The sequence below is a fragment of the Myxocyprinus asiaticus genome, chromosome 47, assembly GCF_019703515.2.
Source record: "Myxocyprinus asiaticus isolate MX2 ecotype Aquarium Trade chromosome 47, UBuf_Myxa_2, whole genome shotgun sequence".
NCBI classification, from domain to species: domain Eukaryota; kingdom Metazoa; phylum Chordata; class Actinopteri; order Cypriniformes; family Catostomidae; genus Myxocyprinus; species Myxocyprinus asiaticus.
The window spans coordinates 16,701,373-16,721,057 of NC_059390.1; the positions used below are offsets into that span (position 1 = coordinate 16,701,373).

A 19,685-nucleotide genomic window follows, 5' to 3' on the forward strand; every position below is an offset into this window, starting at 1 on the left:
GCCACAGTCAAAGAAACCTGGGCTTCTATACCACCTCAGCAGTGCCACAAACTGATCACCTCCATGCCACGCCGAATTGAGGCAGTAATTAAAGCAAAAGGAGCCCCTACCAAGTATTGAGTACATATACAGTAAATGAACATACTTTCCAGAAGGCCAACAATTCACTAAAAATGTTTTTTTTTATTGGTCTTATGATGTATTCTAATTTGTTGAGATAGTGAATTGGTGGGTTTTTGTTAAATGTGAGCCAAAATCATCACAATTAAAAGAACCAAAGACTTAAACTACTTCAGTCTGTGTGCACTGAATTTATTTAATACACGAGTTTCACAATTTGAGTTGAATTACTGAAATAAATGAACTTTTCCACGACATTCTAATTTATTGAGATACACCTGTATACAGCATATATTATTTAATTATTATTATTATCAATTAAATCATTATCATAATTTAAGTTAAACCTTTGATTTCAAGAGCTATTATTAGACTATACTCTTATATTGTAGCTCTATGTTACTCTACGTGTCTATGCTGTGACTAAGGCAGAGAGTCTACCTGATCACATAACACTCTAATCCCCAGATGATCTGGCAGCCATTATGAGGACATACTCAGTATCTCCTAAATCTCAGGCCTGTCCTCTGGAGGTCACAGCACGAATGTTTTGAATACTGATGTGTGCCCAGCAACACCTGTTGCCTACACACCTGAAATGGAACTAGTCTTTATCTTGCTTAATGGGATATGCTTAAATTATCAAACTGCGTGTTATGTTACATAATGGAGACAACGCTTGTGATATAACTGATTCAAAGACACACAAAATCCTATTGACTCTTCTCTTGAGCCCTTGTAGTATACACTGATCAGCCACAACATTAAAACCACTGACAGGTGAAGTGAATAACATTTATTACCTCGTTACAGTGGCACCTATCAAGGGGTGGGATATATTAGGCAGCAAGTAAACAGTCAGTTCTTCAATTTCATGTGTTGGAAGCAGGGAAAATGGGCAAGCGTAAGGATCTGAGTGACTTTGACAAGGGCCAAATTGTGATGGCTAGACGACTGGGTCAGAGCATCTCCAAAACGGCAGATCTTGTGAGGTGTTCCTGGTATGCAGTGGTTAATACCAACCAAAAGTGGTCCAAGGAAGGACAACCGGTGAACCAGTGACAGGGTCATGGGTACCCAAGGCTCATTTATGCACATGGGGATTGAAGGCTAGCCCGTCTGGTCCGATCCCACAGAAGAGCTACTGTAGCCCAATTTGCTGAAAAACGTAATGCTGGCCATGATAGAAAGGTGTCAGAACACCCAGTGCATCACAACATGCGTATGGGGCTGCGTAGACGCAGACCGATCAGAATGCCCATGCTGACCCCTGTCCACCGCCAAAAGCGCCTACAATGGCCACGTGAGTGTCAGAACTGGACCATGGAGCAATGAAAGAAAGGTGGCCTGGTCTGATAAATCATGTTTTCTTTTAGATCATGTGGACGGCTGGGTGTGTATGCATCGTTTACCTGTGAAAGGGATGGCAGCAGGATGCACTATGGGAAGAAGGCAGGCCGGCGGAGGCAGTGTGATGCTCTGGGCAATGTTGTGCTGGGAAACCTTGGGTCCTGGCATTCATGTGGATGTTACTTTGACACGTACCACCTACCTAAAGATTGCTGGAGACCACATACACCCCTTCATAGCAACGTTATTCCCTGATGGCAGTGGCCTCTTTCAGCAGGATAATACTCCCTGCCACACTGCAAAAATTGTTCAGGAATGGTTTGAGGAACATGACAAAGAGTTCAAGGTGTTGTCTTGGCCTCTAAATTCCCCAGATCTCAGTCCAATCTATGGGATGTGCTGGACCAACAAGTCCGATCCATGGAGGCCCCACGTCGCAACTTACAGGACTTAAAGGATCTGCTGCTAACATCTTGGTGCCAGATACCACAGGACACCTTCAGAAGTCTTGTGGAGTCCATGCCTCGATGGGTCAGAGCTGTTTTGAGGTTACGAGGGGGACCTATACGATAATAGGCAGGTGGTTTTAATGTTGTGGCTGATTGGTGTAAATGAGCTGTCTATATACTCACCCAGGGGAATGAAAGGTTTGGAGGGTTCACTGGGTTTGGAGACACCGATGGCGTTAACAGCAAATATTCGCACCTCGTACGGAACGCCTTCAATCATCTTTTTGGGCTCAAATGTGGTCTCTTTGCAAAGGTCAAAGTTCAGCCTCATCCATCGAGAGCTCTGTTTTTTCTTTCGCTCAATGAAGTATCCTGAGAAATATCAACAAATATATGCTGATGCATTGCTGTACAGTATATGCAGTATATGGTATATGTATTATACATGTGTAACCCAAGTAATGAACTTGAAAGTCAGTAACTGTTTTAAATATAAAACTATTTTAAATATAAAGCGTTACACTACTTTTTGGCTAAAAGTAATTCGATTACAGTAACTAAATGCGATGAGATTAAAGTGAAATTCAAAAATCTTTTTCTACATACAGTGTCATTTGAATTAATTTCAAAATTCAGGCTTCCATAGAACAAATAAGTTGCATTTTTATGCACAGGTAGTTGATTTACCGAGGATAGGGGAACCACCATCGTAGCGTGGGGGATCCCATGTCATAGTGCAGCAGTCTCCACCCACATTAGGAACTAGAGGAGCTTCGGCAGGATCTGGGATGTCTACGTAAAATAAATTAGGATAAGATTTACAGTTTTACCTTACAAACTAACATTACAGAGTATGATCTCTCATGAGAGGCTGTCTTACCCACAACTTTGACTTTAATACTGGCTGTGTCCTCTCCAGCCTCATTCTGAAGGACGATCTTATAGTTACCAGTGTCTTCTCTTTCTGTGACATCAATGGTGAGGCAGGTGTGGTCTGCAAAGTTCTCGGCCCGAACTCGACTGCCTGTATCAAGGATGACCTGAAACAACCCATAAGCTTGGTTTAGTCCAGGTATAATTCTTTTGATGTTTGCATATTTGTATCTGAATATACAGCAAGTAACTGAAGACAAATCTCACTGCTGTGATGCTAAGGTGTTCTGGTTTAATGGACAGTATGTTGTTATGCTGTTGCAAAGATGTTGTGTGTCGTTGTTTGCATGTTGCTGCATGATTAATAGAGTGTTCTGGGTGCTTGCTAGATAGTTACTAGGGTGTTTTGAGTGGTTGCTAGGTGGTTACATACTGGCAAAAAAGCCCACCCACAAGACTCTAAGATATTGTGGAATATTGAACACTTCTCCTCAAAAAGCCATATGGTTTGAGGTATCATTTGTGTAAAAGTGATGCTGGATGAGATAAAAGGAATAGTTCACCCAAACATGAAAATTCTATTATCGTTTACTCACCATCATGCCATCCCAGATGTGTATGACTTTCTTCTGCAGAACACAAATGAAGACTTTTAGTTGAATATTACAGCTCTGTTTGTCCTTACAATGCAAGTGAATGGTGATCAGACATTTGTAGCTCCAAAAATCACATAAAGGAAACATAAAAGTAATCCATATGACTCCAGTGTTTAAATCCATATCTTCAGAAGTGATATAATATTTGTGGGTGAGAAACAGAACAATATTTAAGTGCTTTTTTACTCCCAATCTCCACTTTCAGGCGTGAAAGTGAAACTAAACAGGCACCATATGTGACTTTCATATGTAAAAGTGAAAGTGGAGATTTAGGGAAAGAAATCTCACCCACAGCTATAATATTGCTTCTGAAGATATGTATTTAACCACTGGAGTCTCATGGATTACTTCTGTGTTTTCTTTATGTGATTTTTGGAGCTACAAAGGTCTGCTCACCATTCAGTTTCATTGTAAGGACCAACAGAGCTGAGATATTCTTCTGAAAATCTTTGTTTGTGTCATAAACATCTGGCATGAGGGTGAGTAAATGATGAGAGAACTTTTATTTCTGAGTGAACCATCCCTTTAATACTTAGGGTTAGTGGTTTGAACCCAAAGTATACCCAGTTGTAATAGTGATGCTTGCCTTAGTGAACACCACTATACAATAGTTTAACTGCAGTTTGGAGCAAAATGCTGTCGACTTATTTTGGCTGCCTTATCACTTCCTCTATTATTTTTTCTACTCTTTCTCTTAACTCACCCTTTCTCCCTTCATCCACACCACTCTGGGTGCTGGTTCTCCACTGATGGGGATCTCCAAGCGGAGTTTGCTTCCAGCTACAATGGTCACAGTGTTGTCCTGGACATTAAGTGCCTCTAAATGCACCTTGGGAGGATCTGCAGAGTTGATGAAAATGCCATTTCTTTAGTGCTTGAAAGAGTTAATTGTCATTAATAAATTGTACAGGACTTGGTGGATCACCTTTTACATGCTGTGTAAAATTGTTGCATATACAGAAGTACCATATTAATGAATTTACATATTTTGTTATGTTATGTGTAATATAGTTACACTGCAAAACCATTAAAATAATCATTATTAATGTACTGAGTCATATACTAAATAAAAGTACATTACATTTTAATTTTATATTTTAATGTGGTTGGTAAAATAATACATTTAATTGAACTTTAGCTTCTTTAGCATTTGTTGAGTTTAACTTGATATGGTATTCTTGTTTAATGCATATTTTCGTTTTTTTCACCAAACTAATTTGAGATCAAGCAATAATTACCCCCTTGTTGAAGACCCATGGTATGTTGGCATTAAAGTTTTTTTTAAGCCAAGCTTTACGTTGCTTTTGAGGGACTGTTAACACTATTAAAGGTAGGCCCCAGTAATGTAGAAGAGTAAGACTGATTTCTTGTACCTATAATGTGCACTTTAGCACTCAGTGTCTGCGAGTATCCCTCTGGAACAAAGGTGTAGTCACCGGCATCATGAATGGTTGAGCTCTCAATGTCAAGGCTGTGATTCCTGTGTAAATCAAAAATAAAACACACAAAGGAAAATGTGAAAAGTGTATGATGGGGCTTAGTGCATAAATTTCAAGCTGGTAGAGAGAGATTGTGGCTGTGAAATCATTTCTAAAATATTTATGCAATAAGCCCTTGAGCTGGTGTGATTTTGATTTATTGTGGTTTAATATTGGTTGAACAGGTGTGAAATACAAGAGGGTGTTTTGGTGGTAGGCCGGCTGAGTAGGCTTACTTGGCTCTGTGTAAAATGTTGATGTGGTCGTTAGGCTGGATCAGCTGGCCATTCCTGTACCAACGGCCTGGAATATTCCCAGGGTAAATGTCACAGGCCAGCTTGAGTGGCTGACCCAACAACACCGTCACGCTTTGTAGATCCTGCAGAATCTTCAGAGGCTTCACTGAATCGCCAGACAGTAAGAGACAACATAACAGGAGGGGAAACAAGAGAAAATGGCTGAAAATATATAAACAAGGGAGCTGAAAAAATATATATATAAAAGGGAGCTTTCCAAAAATAAATGTTGGCATACAGTCAACTTGAACGTGAGCTTCAGTGGTGCCCCCAGAGGCCATCAGGGAGTATGTGCCGGTGTCGTCTTTCATAGCATCCTCAATGATCAGCCAGTGCTTGGTTCCCTCAGATTTCACACGGTACCGTGATCGCACACCTGTAGGGACCTCCACCCCATTCTTCATCCTGCATTAGACAAACATCAAAAAGACAGGGTCAAATGTTTCTTACTGGTTTTGGGAGGGCTGTAGTGAGGTATTTAGCTAAAACACCCCAAAACTCCCACATACCATCTGACCTTTGCCCCTTCCTCTGACACTTCACACTCCAGTTCAATCCTCTCATTCACTGTAGTTTTCACTGGCTCCAGCTTCTTCACTATGTTCACAGGCAGTTCTGCAGATGGCCCAGAGAGAGAGAACATGATTACATCATTAAAAAGGGACTGCTACAAAACATACATTTAGCCATTTTTGTGCTAATTATTTTTTTTCTTTCTTATATTTACCTGTTGTAAATTCATCGTTATTTAAGAACAAGTGAACACTTGGATGTGAGAGGAGAACTGATACCAAATTTCTGCAGAGCTGCAGAGCAGATATTCTGGGTTTAGTACAAGTTAAACTCAATCGACAGTATTTGTGGTATTATGTTGATTACCACAAAAATCAATTTCGACTCGTCCCTCCTTTTCTTTAAAAAAAGCAAAAATCTGGGTTACAGTGCAGCACTGGAAGTGAATGGGCCCAATCCGTAAACGTTAAAATACTCACTGTTTCAAAATTATAGTCACAAGATGTAAACAATATGTGTTAACATGATTTTAGTGTGGTAAAAATGCTTGCTACTAAGTTATATACAATTTTACAATTTTGTTGCCATGACAACATAATGCTGTAAAGCCTAAAACGACCACAAAATTAAGATTTAAACAATTTTACAGCTCAAATAACATACATGTTTTAACAGAAGAATTATTTTAAGTACTTTAAAGTAATTTAAGTATAGTAATTTAAGTAAGCTTCACATTTCTGCCTTTAAATCCTGCAAAAATTGGCCCCATTCACTTCTATTGTAAGTGTCTCTCTGTAACCCCGATTTCTGCTTTTTAAAGAAAAGGAGGGATGAGTAAAAACTTAAATTGTTTTGTAGTAATCAACATTATGCCCCAAACGCTGTCGATTGAGCTTGTATTGAACTTGTATTAAACCTGGACTACTCCTTTAAGTAGGAAATTCAGCTTTAATTAATCACTAAATGGGATAATTTTCATCTCTCAAAAATGAAAATTCTGTCATCAGTGCTGACCCTCATATTGCTCCGAACCTGTGTTACTTTTTTCTACTGTGGAACATCAAAGAAGAAGTTTGGCAGAATGTTAGGTACTGAAAGCCTCAGTCACCATTCACTTTCATTGCATCTTTTTTCCATGCAATGAAAGAGAATGGTGACTGAGACTAACATCTTCTTTTGTTTTCAACAGAAAAAAGAAAATCATACACATGAGGGTGAGTAAATGATGACAGAATTTTCATTTTCAGGTGAACTATCCCTTTAAGCAGTGATGGGCTGGTTGGGGTGGACATACCTTTGACAAACAGTTCAGTGGTACATTTCTCATCTCCTGCTGTGACTGAATATGCAGCGTCATCATTGATCTGACAGTTGTTAATGACCATTATCCTCTGAGTGCCTTTGTGTTCAAAGATATACCTGCACAGTGAATTCAGTAGTTAGTAACATTTAAGATCCCAGAGGTAGATCCAAAGTACTGAAGTGATGCATGACTTATGATATAATAACATATAATATATATAGATAGAACTAGTGGAAACAACTCAAGAAAAATCTTTAGGTCTGGGGTAAAGAGGAAAATGCTTTTTGCAGAAGTGAAGGATGCCTTTTGTTTGACTATTAGCTACTTTAAACTATTAAAAAGTTTAAACTGACAAGAGAAAATAGAAATCAAATACAAATGGAAAAAAGAGAAATATTTGACTCTTAGACTCTTATTTGTAACTCATTTGTTACATGTAAATCCCCATAGAACACATAAAACCATCGGAACATTTCCAATAGACTACAAATCCCAGCATGTATAAATTTGAATCCAAACAAACATCAGCCTTACTGGGTTTTTTTGTTTTTTCTTCATGATGACAGAGGTCACTTGTTTGGTTCAGATATACAGACTTACAGTATTGAGGATAGGCTGACTTACTTCCTATTACTGTATGATTAACAGAGGAGCCAGAACAGAGCCGGAGCACAGGATGGAGTAGGTGGAAGTGGAAGTTATGGCAGAGAGGTGGAATCACCATTGCATAACAGATAGAACAGATAGATAGACATCATGTCTAGATCAAACAAGGGCTGAAAGAGCTGTTAGTGTCATAGTTGCAGAGTGAGAGAGAGAGAACATTCACATAAACATCATAAGCAACCAGAAAACTGCACTGACCACCCAAATGGCTTTAATTTTGTTGCTCTGAACAACCATGAGAGATGGTGTTTGCAAGAAGCTGCCTTAAGTGTGAGACCTTGGATATTTTAAGCAAATATCAGTTCTGCATCATTGTGTCCCACAATTATTATCTTAATGAACAGCAGCAATACTAATTTACATATATAATACATTAGATCAATATTGCACAAATATTTGACACAGTATGTTCAGTTATCTTGTCTATTTTTTTTCCTGCTATTGAAAATAATTCCAAAATAGTTATCATGTGGTTAACCAAAGCAAGATCAGCCATTCTGTTTTGTCATGACCCACAGACTGACACAAAAAGTGATGCGTCCCATTGCTGTTATACTAAATATCCGCAATCTTGAAACACTGCTTGGCCAATCAGATTAAAGGTGCACAATTTGCTCAACATTTCTAAAAAACTGCTGCTGATCATGAGGATGTGAGTTCACAGAGACAGCTGTCGCAGCTTTATTAAAGTCCTGTGAGGGCAGTGGTGCTGTTTTCCTGTCGTTAAATACAAAGAGCCATTATTGTCATTGTACACTACATTTAAAAATGTAGCTCAAGATCTTCACATTGGACTTCAAACACATAACGTCCTTCAAACATTTCTGGAATTCACATCCGGCACAGATTAATGTTTAAAGAACGTTACGTGTTTGTCGGACATGAAATGATAATGGTTCACTTGTGTTGTGTTGCATTGCTGGCAACAGGGGTAAATAAGGGGTGATTAATCAGGGTTGTGCACATGTGTGTCTGTTTATGTGTCTGAATGTAGTTCTGAAAAATGGCATGTAAGAACAAGAAGTTACATACTTTGGGGTAGGACGGATCTCTTGTCCATTCTTGTACCATTTTAACTCCACAGTTGGGTCAGCAAGGTCCACCACTAACCGAATCTTCCCACCTTTGTCTACCTGATATGCAGGTTCCAATCTCTTAGCAAATGCTGCAGAGTAAAGTTAATGCAGATGAATAGCTGTGATTCAAATGAATCAAATTACGACTGAACCAAGTACAATTCGCTTTTGTATGACTTTGCCACCTTGTTGTATTGTGACAAATTCTCATTAAACTAAGTTGGTCTGAACTTTGCTTGTGTTTTGGATTTTCTTTATTTTTTTTTTTTATAAATTTACTGATTCTTGAGGTAAGAGAAAAAACATGTTTATAATTTTAATACTAAATTAATTTGAAATGGATACATTTGTAGACAAAGGTCTCAGCTAACTAACCATGTAAGGGAACAGGTTTTTATAAAAACATTTGAAAATTGAAATTGATTTACATCAAATCAAAATCAAATCACTTTTATTGTCACACAACCATATACACAATATATAAATTGTATATATAAAATGTACAGTAGGTTGTATTGTACTGTATTGACATTCAGGCTGTCATCATAACTTACATCTTACAGTAATTTGAGTCAACTCTGTCAGACACACTAAAAAGCATGCCATTTTCATTTGATCCATCTAACAAAAGTGTAAAGTCCTTCTTTATCTAACAATGGTGTCCAGTAAAGGAGTTAAGTGATAAAATACATTGTATACATTTTTTTCTGTTTTCACACTATTCTCACATTTCTGACGGAGTTGACAAAATTGAATACTTTTCCATCTTATTATATTTTGGGTTCAATACAAGTTAAGCTCAATCGACAGCATTTGTGGCATAATATTGATTACCACAAAAATTAATTTTTATTTTTAAAATTGCTTAATTCTGGGTTCCAGTGAGGCACTTACAATGGAAGTGAAAGGGGCCAATTTTTTCTGTGTTAAGTCATAGCCAATTTTACAATTTCATTACCATGACCATGTAATGTCAACAAACACTAAAAACCTCAAATGACTGTTAAAATGACAATTTAAACAACTTTTAGCTCAAATAATATGAGTTTTAACAGAAGAATTCATGTAAGTGCTTTTATAAAATTATAACCTTCACATTTCTGATTTTAAACCTTTCAAAAATTGACCCCATTCACTTACATAGTAAGTGCCTCACTGCAACCTTGATTTTTCCTTTTTTTAAAGAAAAGGAGGGATGAGTCTAAATATATTTTTGTGATAATCAACATTATGCCACAAATGCTGTCGATTGAGCTTAACTTGTATTGAACCCAGAATATTCCTTTAAATGTGTGTTGTACACTGGAGACATTTACTTGTTTTCCTCAGTTGAAGCTGCCTCTATAACCTAAACTAAAATGCCAAAATGTATCCCACAATTTTGTAGCTTGCTAGCCTGCTAGCCTGCTTAGCATTGCTTATTCTTATACGTTCATCATTTTATCCTTTGCCATTTTACCGTGAGCTTAATTTTTTCCGCCTTTGTTTTAACTGCATGTATTTTACCACGCGCACCTGTTTCTCTCTTTTTTCTTTTCTTTTTTCCGCTTGTCTGCATCTCGTGTCTCGACTGCATGCATTCATTTTCTCCTCTGTGTTTTACATGGATTATTGCATCAATCTCAAACATCTGCTGATCAGGAACCACATCGAACCACATCAATCTCAAACCCTCGCCGCTCAAGAACAACCATAACAACAACAACAACAACAAAATTGCAGTAAGTCATGACATCTGCTCATGTTATTTCTTCCTGCATGCATGTCACATGTTTACTATAGCTTCTTCCGTAAGCAATGAGGGATTCACATGTGATAAATGTAAGGAATTAGTCAGGTTGACGGAGAAGGTAAATGAGAGCCATGCATCCAAACGCTAGTGGAGGTCCGTGAGAAAGGGAAGCTGGTAGATACTGTTTTGGATGCAGGTAGTACAGCGAGCAACACACACACATTGGTTCCGGCTGTACAGCCCCTGCAGTAGGGCGTTTGGGTGATGCCTCTGCAGCATACTCGCTCAGCAAAGTGACACTACTCTCCGTTCATGTTAGGGTTTCCAATTGATTCTCCCCACTCAGTGATGCACCCACTGATAATCATGTTGAAAGAGCCCTGGTTATAGCAGATTCTATTGTAAGGAACGTGGAAATAGCTACTATTGAATGCAATTTGGGGGCTCGGGCGTCTGACAACAGATCAAATTTACAAGTGCTGGCTAATGCTAAACTTAGATTTTCTGAAATTGTTCTTCATGTCGGCACTAAAGATGTCTGGCTTCGCAAGTCGCAGATCAATAAAGATAATGTAAAAGAGGTGTGTGAACTTGCAAAAATGATGTCAGACATTGTAATATGCTCTGGCCCCCTCCCTGCTCATCGTGGTGATGAGGTTTATAGTAGATTTGTGTCACTGAATGGCTGGATGTGGAGTGGTGTCCGGAGAATAGGATAGGATTTATAGACAATTGGAAGATTCTTTGGGGTGACCTGATCTGCTAAAGAGAGATGGACTCCATAGCTCCAGAGAATGTGCCGCTCTCCTCTCTAGTAATTTGGCTCATAATCTGGGTCCCAGGTCAGGAAGCAGACAAACTGGTTATCCCAAACGTCTGCTAGCTGCCTTGAGATGTCACACAGGTCACATAAATTACAACACATAGGGACTGTATCACCTAGATATCATATAGAGACTGTGTCTGTTCCTCAAACAACCAAACACAAACTTCTCACTAAATAATTTAGATTTTTTTTTATTAAGGTCAAACTTGAAAAAAACAACAACAAAAAAAAAACTAAAGATAAACAAGATCATATAAGATCATATAAAGGTAAGTCTACTAATCATTAGATCTCTTTCAACCAGAGCACTAATTGTAAATGAAATTATTACAGATCATAGTTTGGATGTGCCCTGTTTGACTGAAACCTGGCTTAAACCAGATGAATATATTAGTTTAAATGAATCTACTCCTCCAGGTTATTGTTATAAACAGGAGCCTCATCTGAAGGGTCGAGGAGGAGGTGTTGCTACAATTTACAGTGATGTTTTTGGTGTTCCTCAGAGGACAGGATATAAGTTTAAGTCTTTTGAACTAATAATGCTTAATGTGGCACTGTCAGATATAATAAAAAATCTTTTGTCCTTGCTACAGTATATAGATCACTCGGGCCATATTCTGATTTCCTTGGTGAATTAGTAAATTTTCTATCAGATCTAGTAGTTACTGTAGATAGAGCTTTAATTGCTGGTGACTTTAACATTCACATAGATAGAAAATGATACATTGGGATAAGCATTTATCAATATTCTAAACTCTCTTGCAGTCCTCTTGCACAAAATGTGACAGGACCAACTTATCACCATAATAATACACTAGATTTAATTTTATCATATGGAGTTGATGTTGATACTATAGAAATTCTACTGCAGAGCGATGATATCTCAGATCATTACCTCATCTCTTGTTTGCTGCAATCAGCTAATGTCACTCAATCTACACCACGCTAATGTTCAGGTAGAACTATTCTTTCAACCACTAAAGATAGCTTCACTAATAATCTTCCAGAATTGTCTCACATACTCAGTAAGCCAAAAAGTCTAGAAGAACTTGATGTAATAACAGAAAATATAAATACAGCCTTCTCTAGCACTCTTGATAGTGTCACCCCCTTCGATTAAAGAAAATGTAAGAAAAAAACCCTGCACCATGGTACAATGATTACACTCATGCTCTCAAGAGAGCAGCTCAGAAAATGGAGTGCAAGTGGAGGAATACAAAATTAGTGGTATTTCGCTGTGCATGGAAGGATAGTGTCTGTAGCTACAGACAGGCACTAAAAGCTGCCAGGTCAGCATATTTTAGCAAACTCATAGAAAATAACCACAACAATCCTAGGTGTTTATTCAGTACCATGGTTAAATTGTTTAGGAATAAAGCCTCGACTGAACCAGATATTCCGTCGCAGCACAATAGTAATGACTTCAAGAATTTCTTTACTGATAAAATAGAAATCATCAGAAATAAAATTGGAATTATGCAATTAACTGTCACAGCACCTCAGAAAACAGTGTCTCATAATTTTCCTCATGTGCAACTTCAATCCTTCGCTGTCATAGGTCATGAAGAGCTAACAAAACGAACATGTATGTTACATCCAATACCAACTAAGCTCTTAAAAGATGTATTCCCTGTAATCTCAGAACCTCTTCTTAATATTATTAACTCCTCACTATCCTTAGCACATATCCCACAAACTTTAAAATTGCAGTTATCAAACTGCTTATTAAGAAGCCACAGCTTGTTCCTGGAGAACTGGCTAATTATAGACCGATTTCAAATCTCCCATTTATGCCAAAAATACTAGAAAAGGTAGTGTTCTCACAACTATGTTCATTTCTACAGAGAAATGGTATAAATGAACAATCTCAGTCAGGAATTATGCACTTATCAGAGTTAAAAAAGTCTTGCTCTTATCATCTGATCGCGGCTGCATTTCTCTTCTAGTGCTTTTAGATCTTAGTGCTGCCTTTGACACAATAGATCACAATATTCTCTTGAATAGTCTGGAGAATTATGTTGTTTTTAGTGGACTTGCATTAGAATGTTTTAGGTCTTATTTATCATACCACTTTGTATGTGTAAATGAGGAATTGTCAAATCAAGCAAAAGTTAAGTATGGAGTGCCACAGGGATCAGATTTAGGGCCTCTGCTTTTCTGCTTATGTATGCTTCCCCCGGGAGATATTATCAGGAATTGTGGAATAAGTTTCCACCGTTATGCTGACGATACCCAACTTTATATTTCTTCTAAACCCGACAAAATTTAACAATTGTCCAAATTAGCAGTGTATCAATAAAATCAAAGATTGGATGGCCAGAAATTTCATCTTCTCAATTCCGATAAAATAGAGGTACTACTTATTGGACCAAAAACCTCTAAAAATAAGCCGCTAAAATATAATTTGACTCTCAATGGATGCACTGTTACGTCGTCTTCTACAGTAAAAAAGTAGGTGTTATATTTGATACCAATCTGTCCTTTGAAAATCAAATTTCCAATGTTTGTAGAACAGCTATATTCCACCTCAGAAATATTGCTAACTTAAGACACTGTTGCCGAAAAACTAATTCATGCGTTCATGACCTCAAGAATAGATTATTGTAATGCATTACTGGGAGGATGTACTGCAAGTTCAATAAATAAACTTCAATTGGTTCAAAATGCAGCAGCCAGAGTGCTGACTAGAACCAAGAAATAAGATCATATTAGCCCTATTTTATCGTCGTTACATTGGATACCTGTTAAATTACGTATTCTATAAAATTCTGTTAACTACATACAAAGCTTTGAATGGTCTAGCTCCACAGTACTTAAGTGACATTCTACCACACTATATTCCATCACGTTCATTATGATCACAAAATTCTGGCCTGTTAATAGTTCCTAGAATATAAAAATCCACAAAAGGTGGAAGATCCTTTTCCTATTTGGCTCCAAAACTATTAATAGTTTCCCTAACACTGTTCGGGATGCAGACACACTCACTCAGTTTAGTCTAGACTAAAGACTCATCAATTACGCCAGGCATACACCTAATTTATTCATCAAATCACAATTAGGCTGCTTTAGTTAGGTCAGCCAGAACATTTCTCATAATCTATAACACTGCAATAAATTGAATGGCATCTACGCTAATACTATTCTTTTTGTTTCCCTTTCTCAATCGTTACCAGAGCCGGCCAGATCCAGCTCTGTTTGGTGTCAGACTCCACTGTTATGTGTCGCTGAGTAATGGTGACAAACTACAGCTGGTGCTAGCCAGACATCACTTCAGTCTTTTACGATGGACTTCAGAGGATAAACTGATGCTAACTCCAACTGTAAGACATGGGATGCTTTATATGCCACTGCCTGAACCTTGGACTTAGGATGGACCCCGCCAAGCCTCACCGAAATGACCTGCAGGTTGAACTGCGATGCACCTCACTGATCTCTGTCTGCACCACCTTTGTTTAGTGATGGACTACACTCTTGAAATGGAATACATAGACTATCAATTAATTGCCAACAAAAGCCTTCATCAGCCAACTAGCAAAGGACAATGCAACTATGTGAACTTCTGCAGTTAATCCAGGATGGACTTCAAAGACATTAGTCATTAATCTTCAGTTCATACAAAATCTTTGTTTAAACACTGGCCCTTAACACTTACTTAGTTTACAAAGTTTAATCCATGACTTGCACTGCACACAAATAACTAATTTTGACATTATGTTCATGTTGTTTAGCCAGAGGGGAACTGGCCCCCCACACTGTGGCTGGTTTCTCCCAAGGTTATTTTTCTCCATTAACCAACATCTTATGGAGTTTTGTGTTCCTTGCCACAGTCGCCTTCGGCTTGCTCACTGGGGTTCTAAATACAATTATTATTTAACTATTGAATTATTTATTTTAGTACACAATTTACAATTACACAATGATGATTCTAAGACTTTATAGATATTACAGTTTCATTTTCTGTTAAAGCATGATTTTCTGTAAAGCTGCTTTGAAACAATGTGTGTTGTGAAAAACGCAAATAAATCAAATACAAATAAAAATGACTTGATATGTTGAAGCTGTGACCACAGAAACTTAAACATTGTTTGTTTAAAATATTAAAAATTATTACCAGACCACGTTTCCTACTGTTGCATCCACCATGAGCAGGATGTGAGAAAGGAGTACTCAGGGTTATAGTGTCACCATGACATTGTCTGATTTATTCAGGATTATAAAACAAATCTGACGGAGTTGATGCAAAGTGAGGACACAACTTTGATAGACAGTTTTTATGGAAAATATAATTTAAAGTTTAATTTATGCATATCTTACAGATCCCTACTTTCGATTGATATTTATATTTATGAATTTTTGCATTTTTAAACATTTTGTTTGTCGGTTTAACATTGTGACCTCTTTCTGAGGACAAGTTAAGTTACATGTGCTTCCAAGTATAGAGCATGCATTTTAAAAAATTCTAATGAAATTAAAAAAAAAAAAAAATGCCCTGAGTATACACATTTCTATTATATAGGAAATCTTGATTTTTAACATAAAAATGACTTTTGTATTTAAGACATGCTTTGTCCCTTATCTCAAGAATCAGTGAATTACAAAAAGCCAGTATATTTGAATTTAACAATAATTAACCCAGAAATGAAAATTCTGTCATTATTTACTCACCAAAATGGGTTAAGATCTCAATTCAGTATGCTATTATTTTCCCCATGGAACACAAAAGTAAAAACTTTTTGAAGAATCATTACTCTTGTAATACACTGACAGTCCAAAATCACCAGGGGCTGTCAAGCTCCAAAAAGGACAAAAAGCGACATGAAAGCTGTCCATACAACTCATGTGATACATTCCAAGTCTTCTATACTCATTCAAATGCTTGAAGAACAGATCGAAACTGTAGACATTATTTATTGATAATCATCACCTCTGCCAGATTCGAGACAGATTTCTGTCTGTTCCTTTCACAAAGCTATTGTACTTTCAGAAGACTTAGAATATAACATACATGGTGCTTTTTTTGGGTGGGTTTCTTGTTCTTTTTGGAGCTCAACAGCCCCTGGTTACTATGAACAGTCATTGTATGTGTAAAGAGCTGCTTTATAATTCTTCAAATTTTTATTTTCTAGGTTCCACTTAAAAAATAATTGCTTACTGGCTTAAAATGACATGAGGGTGAGAATTCTGCCATAAATAATGGCAGAATTGTCATTTTTGGGCATAACATTTCTTTAAATTATGGTATATTATTGAGCAAAATAACACATCTAATTAAGTTTTAATAAGCACCTTCACTCTTCTTCTCTTCCTTTTTGGTTTTCTTGAGTCTTTTCAGCAGGCCTCTGAGATCTGTGATGCCATACATAAAAGCAATCTTCTCATATTCATCGGGTCGAGCATTTTTCAAAATCTCCCACACGTCCACTTCAGGAGTTTCTTCTTGCTTGTGCTCCCTGACACCACAGAGCAGTAACACAGTGTGAGGTCAGAGGTCATCGCTAGGGCTCTCGCAACATGTAGTGAGGAACCAGATTGCTATCTAGGGATGTTCACTGTCTTAAATATGAAGGTGCTGATAGCCTGAGGGCTTCTGTCATTTATATTCTTTCTCTATAGTTCCTCAAGACATGTCACACAAAGAGATGGGCTGCCTGTGTCTTTGTATGTCAATGGTGACAAGTTACAGGGAGAAATGCCTCATCCAAATTTTAGATACAGGGTGGGTAGGATTGTATGATCAGGGAAGGTACGCACTGCTTATATGACAAAATGGATAGTTGGGGACAAGATTGTTATACATTTATTTATATTATAAATAAAAAAGGCTCTCTTGGAATTTAGTGATGAGCTACTACATTTCAGTTTAGCTTTTTGATTGGAAAAGATATGGTCAGTGACATGGGAAATAATTATTTTAAGGTTATCATGTGGGTAACACATGTGGGTAACACATGATCAGGGTTTATAATGAATGTACAACATAAAAAAAGAAAAACAAAAACCAATAACCTGAATATACTCCCTAATAAACAAATAGTATTCTCACTCTGTTCTACAGCTTAAACTGTACCCATCTCTTTGGTACTTGTCTTAGTTGTCTAATCTAATATCATTTAGTGAAATAGTTAGGTAAGGTTTTTCCATTAGTTAGAGGTCAGGGGTTATTACAAGTGAATAGCATTGTTATAACACGATTGTTACACATGATCAAGGTGTGAGGCGGTTATATTAGTCATCATCAGCTTTTGTCATTCAGCCCCTTTCTTGCACAGACATTTTCCTGAATGTCCGGATGCTCGGATATAGAAAGAGCAACAGTATTATTTTTTGTTTTTTTAATGTGTGTTTCAAGTCTGTAGTTGTTCAGGCAAGTATTAAGAACACAGTTGTGGTTCTTGTTTTCTTGAATATAAATCAGAACAAGTTCACATTAACAAAAGTAGCGATAACACTATTTCACAGCTTCATCTAGAAGTGGTCCACCAACTGCTCGTAAATGAGTGGAAAATGGTGCCTTTCCATCATTTCTGAGCATTGCTGAAACTTTTATGAACGCTGTTATTAAATAAAGTGTTACCAGACTACAGTAGGCCAACACTCTTGCTTTTACAGCTCCTATTCAGTTCATGCTTATAATACTACAGGATTATAATACTTACCAGTGGTACGGTCTAATGGTTTTATTACCTAAGGTACTAACCTGCTGTTTCTGAATGTGTGGGGGAGAAAAAGAGACAAGCCAAAATAATTTTCCAATTGTTTGGTCTGTTATGCAGGGGTTTACCTTTGTACTATATATGCCTAAGAAAAGAACTCTAAAGCAAAACTCCACAAGAGATTTACTTTTCTGCAGAGACAAAAAAGGACCAAAACTCAACAAAAAAAAAGGATGGTAAAAGATGATAATGTTTCTGAAAACTATTCAGATTGTGGTATGTCATTTGTCATGTTGGCAACAGTATACATTGACGTGTTTGTAATTAAATCATTATATGTTGTCCACATCACATACTGTAAAAATGAGAAGACACTTGAGGCATTATTTGATGTTCCTCAGGAACCCTTTTGAAACCTCTAGGCACCATTTTGGAAATTTTGTGCTATTGCATTGTATACTCAAGGAACATATAATTGCCTTGTATAGTAAGTGCCCCAAAACCTTTCCTTCATGGTGAACTTTAGAGATCTCGGAGAAACAATTTTTTTCTCCAAGTTCCTTTGTGTTAGTTCCTCAGAGAACTGCCATACTTGAAAGGCATACACTTAAGAAAAATGTGGTAACCTGCAATTGTTACCTCAGGAATCTTAAAAATGACTTTCACTGATGGAACCTAATGTATTCAGGATGATTTAGTCATTTTAAATAACATTTTGATTTTCTGCTTTCTGATGTTGCCCAATGAAGCAAAATTCAGACAAAACAAACACGTTGCCTTGGGTATCTTTTAATTTTTACAGTCTAGAATAACTAAATATTTTTAATGGTGTGTTTAATGGAGTGTGAACACTACCGTTTGTTGCCACGTGTCTGATGCCACAATGAATGATATGAAGAAATGTTAATTTAAAGAGTGTGAAAAGATACTGTTGAATTTTAACAACAGTGTAAAAGAAAGAATGTAGAAGAAGACACCCCTGTCAGGGCTTAAGACAAAATGGAAAGAAAGAAAACAAAAACAAAACAAAAACAAGAAAGAATTGGTCCCTGGGGACCGGACTGGAGTTCTCACCTATGTTTGAGAAGCCCACTAAAGTCAAGCTCGCCTGCATCATCCTGGCCTTCACTGCTGTTATTAACAAGAGCAGATTAATGGACAGTTAATCAGAAACAATCACAGGTATCAGAATCAAACAATGCTAAAAGAACAACGCAAGAGCCTGCAATATCTACATTAGTTCCAGACTAATGCAGGATTGAGGTGTACACAAAAAAACTTCCGCTTTGTGGCCAAGAGCAACAGCACTGGCTTTGGGCGAACTGATTTGTGCACAAGCTGTCAAGAGTAATCCTAATGGTCTCATGACTGATTCTCCCAGTGTTGCTGCAATGTTACTGAGCAGTTACTTTGGGAAAGCAGTATGAACCTGGATAGTTTGCGTTGCTTTCTGACACATTGTTGGGGTGGAAGTTCCCAGTGCAAGCATTGGCCTTTGAACTGATTTTAACACCTTTGAACACATTGGTTGGATTGTTGTTTGGCTGACAGGTTGATTTGCTGGTAAATATCATGGTAGTTAATGGAGAACATTCTGGTTATCCAGCCCATCATCAAACCATGTTATACATCGGTTTGTTGAGGATTGCAGGCACAGAAGTCCAGTTTTAATCGATTAAACATTCACAGAG

The 19,685-nt window shown here is 37.4% G+C and overlaps 1 protein-coding gene across 1 annotated transcript in view; it reads right to left on the reverse strand.

Moving 5' to 3' along the window:
- The window catches only part of LOC127436893 (myosin-binding protein C, slow-type-like), a 56,928-nt gene that overhangs the window by 16,946 nt on the left and 20,297 nt on the right, over window positions 1–19,685 (reverse strand). Inside the window, exons 9-22 of the mRNA XM_051691383.1 lie at window positions 19,069–19,125; window positions 18,039–18,047; window positions 16,628–16,791; window positions 8,737–8,869; window positions 7,663–7,671; window positions 7,030–7,154; window positions 5,732–5,837; window positions 5,461–5,627; window positions 5,163–5,328; window positions 4,822–4,928; window positions 4,152–4,288; window positions 2,800–2,959; window positions 2,607–2,711; window positions 2,103–2,291 (exon numbers count right to left, since the gene is read on the reverse strand). Coding sequence (XP_051547343.1) covers window positions 2,103–2,291; window positions 2,607–2,711; window positions 2,800–2,959; window positions 4,152–4,288; window positions 4,822–4,928; window positions 5,163–5,328; window positions 5,461–5,627; window positions 5,732–5,837; window positions 7,030–7,154; window positions 7,663–7,671; window positions 8,737–8,869; window positions 16,628–16,791; window positions 18,039–18,047; window positions 19,069–19,125 — 1,634 coding nt within the window. The remainder of the gene's footprint in view (window positions 1–2,102; window positions 2,292–2,606; window positions 2,712–2,799; window positions 2,960–4,151; window positions 4,289–4,821; window positions 4,929–5,162; window positions 5,329–5,460; window positions 5,628–5,731; window positions 5,838–7,029; window positions 7,155–7,662; window positions 7,672–8,736; window positions 8,870–16,627; window positions 16,792–18,038; window positions 18,048–19,068; window positions 19,126–19,685) is intronic.